Raw genomic sequence first — 2,500 nt, forward strand, 5'->3', positions numbered from 1 at the left:
TTGGTTTCGATTCTCGGTGGTGGCGCAGGGGTCATTTTTTTTTAACTTTTTAAATCATTACCATGTATTGGATTCAATATAATAAAATAATGATAAATACAAAATCTGCATTAATCACAATATCATATTTAAGCGTATTTTACGACTGGGCAATTCCGGGCGGCCTTCTAGTAGTAATATAATTTTCTTTTTTATTTATTTATCTGTTTATATTTTATCTATCTTATTATTGTTATTTTTGTTGTTTTTTTTTCAGCAGACTCTTTCTCTCTGATCTATCCAAACGTTTAGTCAAGATAGATCATTAACAACCTACCAATGTTTCAGATACTCGCACCTGCTAGTCCAATTATCAGCGATTGGTCCCAATTACCGGATGCTGACGACCAAGAAATGGGAAAAACATGCTCAAACAACGAACCGGGAAACAATGAACACAACGAAAGTAGCCACAACCATATCACAGACACGAGAACGTCTTTACCCGATTCGACGACGCTATGCAACACCACTGAGACTAACAGTGGCGACTGTGTAGACGAGACCGCCGCGCCCCAAAATACTGAATGCTTATCGTCTACGACAGCGTCCCGGGTCAGAGACCCGCGCAAGGCCCCACTGGGCGTCATTTCTGAGGGGATCAGTGTCGATCATGTTTCGAATGAGTTGTGTTCGGATATGGCACAGCTGAAGGCCACGACGGCTCGGCTGAAATTGGCAACGCGTCGACCGAGCTACGTGGCCTGGCAGGCCCGCGTGAAAGAGAGACCGGAACATCCGCCTCGGCGAGAAGCGGATCTGAAGGATGATATTCTCACTGATGAGAAGAAGGAGTGGATCACAAATGCCTTGGAATGGATCACAGATGAATTGGTAAGAATTTAAAAAAAGACACAATTTTACATTTTTAAATATATTTTGTATCTACGTTTGCTTCTTTTGGATGCAAGTATACTTTGTATGTAAGTATAATTTGTATGTAAGTATAATTTGTATGTAAGTATAATTTGTATGTAAGTATAATTTGTATGCAAGTATAATTTGTATGTAAGTGTAATTTGTATGTAAGTATAATTTGTATGTAAGTATAATTTGTATGCAAGTATAATTTGTATGCAAGTATACTTTGTATGTAAGTATAATTTGTATGTAAGTATAATTTGTATGTAAGTATAATTTGTATGCAAGTATAATTTGTATGCAAGTATAATTTGTATGTAAGTATAATTTGTATGTAAGTATAATTTGTATGTAAGTATACTTTGTATGTAAGTATAATTTGTATGTAAGTATAATTTGTATGCAAGTATAATTTGTATGCAAGTATAATTTGTATGTAAGTATAATTTGTATGCATAATTTGTATGCATATAAGAAAGCGTTGCAAAAAGTAACGCCTTCCATTTTTAACTCAAAAAGTAGAAGAGCTACGAAGATTGGAGTGGTACTACTATAACCAGTAACCTTTTATACTGCAGAATACATTTTTCTACATAGTCACCAGCCTTAAATAAAAAAAATAGTCGGCATAACTTTTAGAACGTCCCTTTTACGCCTGTCTGATTTGTATGAACGTATTCTTTCTAGAAATGCTTGTATGTAATGTATGCATTTATGCTTTATAAGAATGTAAGCAATATATGTATTATGTATGTATGTATGTATGTGTGTGTGTATGTATGGTTGTATTTATGTGTGTATGTATTGTGCTTTGTATGTATGTATGCGAAGTATATAAATATGTATGCGGAATATTTACATATGTATATTTTGTTTGAACGTATATTTGCTTTGTAGAGATGTATGAGTTTTATGAGTGTATGCTTTGTATATACGTATGCATCTATGCCATATATATATATATATACGTGTGCATTTTGCATGTATGCATGCATGGTCTGCATATGCGCATGCGTTGTATGTGCAAATATATGCGTGCTTTCTATGTATGCATGTATTTTGTATGAACGTATGTATGATTTGCATAGATACATGTCTCCTCCCTATGTAAATATGCATAAAACGTTGTACGTATCCATATATACCTTTTTATGTTTGTATGTATGTTTTTGCTTGTATGTATGTTTTGTGTGTATGTATGTATGTATGTATGTTTTGTGTGTATGTATGTATGTATGTATGTATGCTTTATATGTATGTATGCTTTGTATGTATGTATTGTGTGTATGTATGTATGTATGTATTGTGTGTATGTATGTATGTATGCTTTGTATGTATGTATTGTGTGTATGTATGTATGCTTTATCTGTATGTATGCTTTGTATGTATGTTTTGTGTGTATGTGTGTATGTGTGTATATATGTATGTATGTATGTATGCTTTGTATATATGTATGCTTTGTATGTATACATATATGTTTTTGCTTGTATGTATGCGTTGCTTGTATGTATGTATGTATGTTTTGTGTGAATGTATTCTTTGTGTGTATGTATGTATGTATGTGTGTGTATGCATGCTTGTATGTTTGTATGTACGTATG

At 33.3% G+C, this 2,500-nt stretch overlaps 1 protein-coding gene across 2 annotated transcripts in view; it reads left to right on the forward strand.

Annotated features, from left to right (window-relative positions):
• Positions 1–2,500, forward strand: part of LOC145293722 (protein FAM167B-like) — a 42,751-nt gene that overhangs the window by 36,994 nt on the left and 3,257 nt on the right. The window contains exon 2 of one of the 2 annotated variants that reach the window (XM_080140167.1): positions 260–873. In XM_080140167.1, the coding sequence (XP_079996293.1) occupies positions 319–873 (555 nt within the window). In that variant the 5' untranslated portion in view covers positions 260–318. Of the gene's footprint in view, positions 1–256; positions 874–2,500 lie in introns of both variants that reach the window. The other variant, XM_080140166.1, reaches the window with a different exon arrangement.

The sequence above is a fragment of the Euprymna scolopes genome, chromosome 15 (assembly GCF_053919585.1).
Source record: "Euprymna scolopes isolate OS-2025 chromosome 15, ASM5391958v1, whole genome shotgun sequence".
NCBI lineage: Eukaryota > Metazoa > Mollusca > Cephalopoda > Sepiida > Sepiolidae > Euprymna > Euprymna scolopes.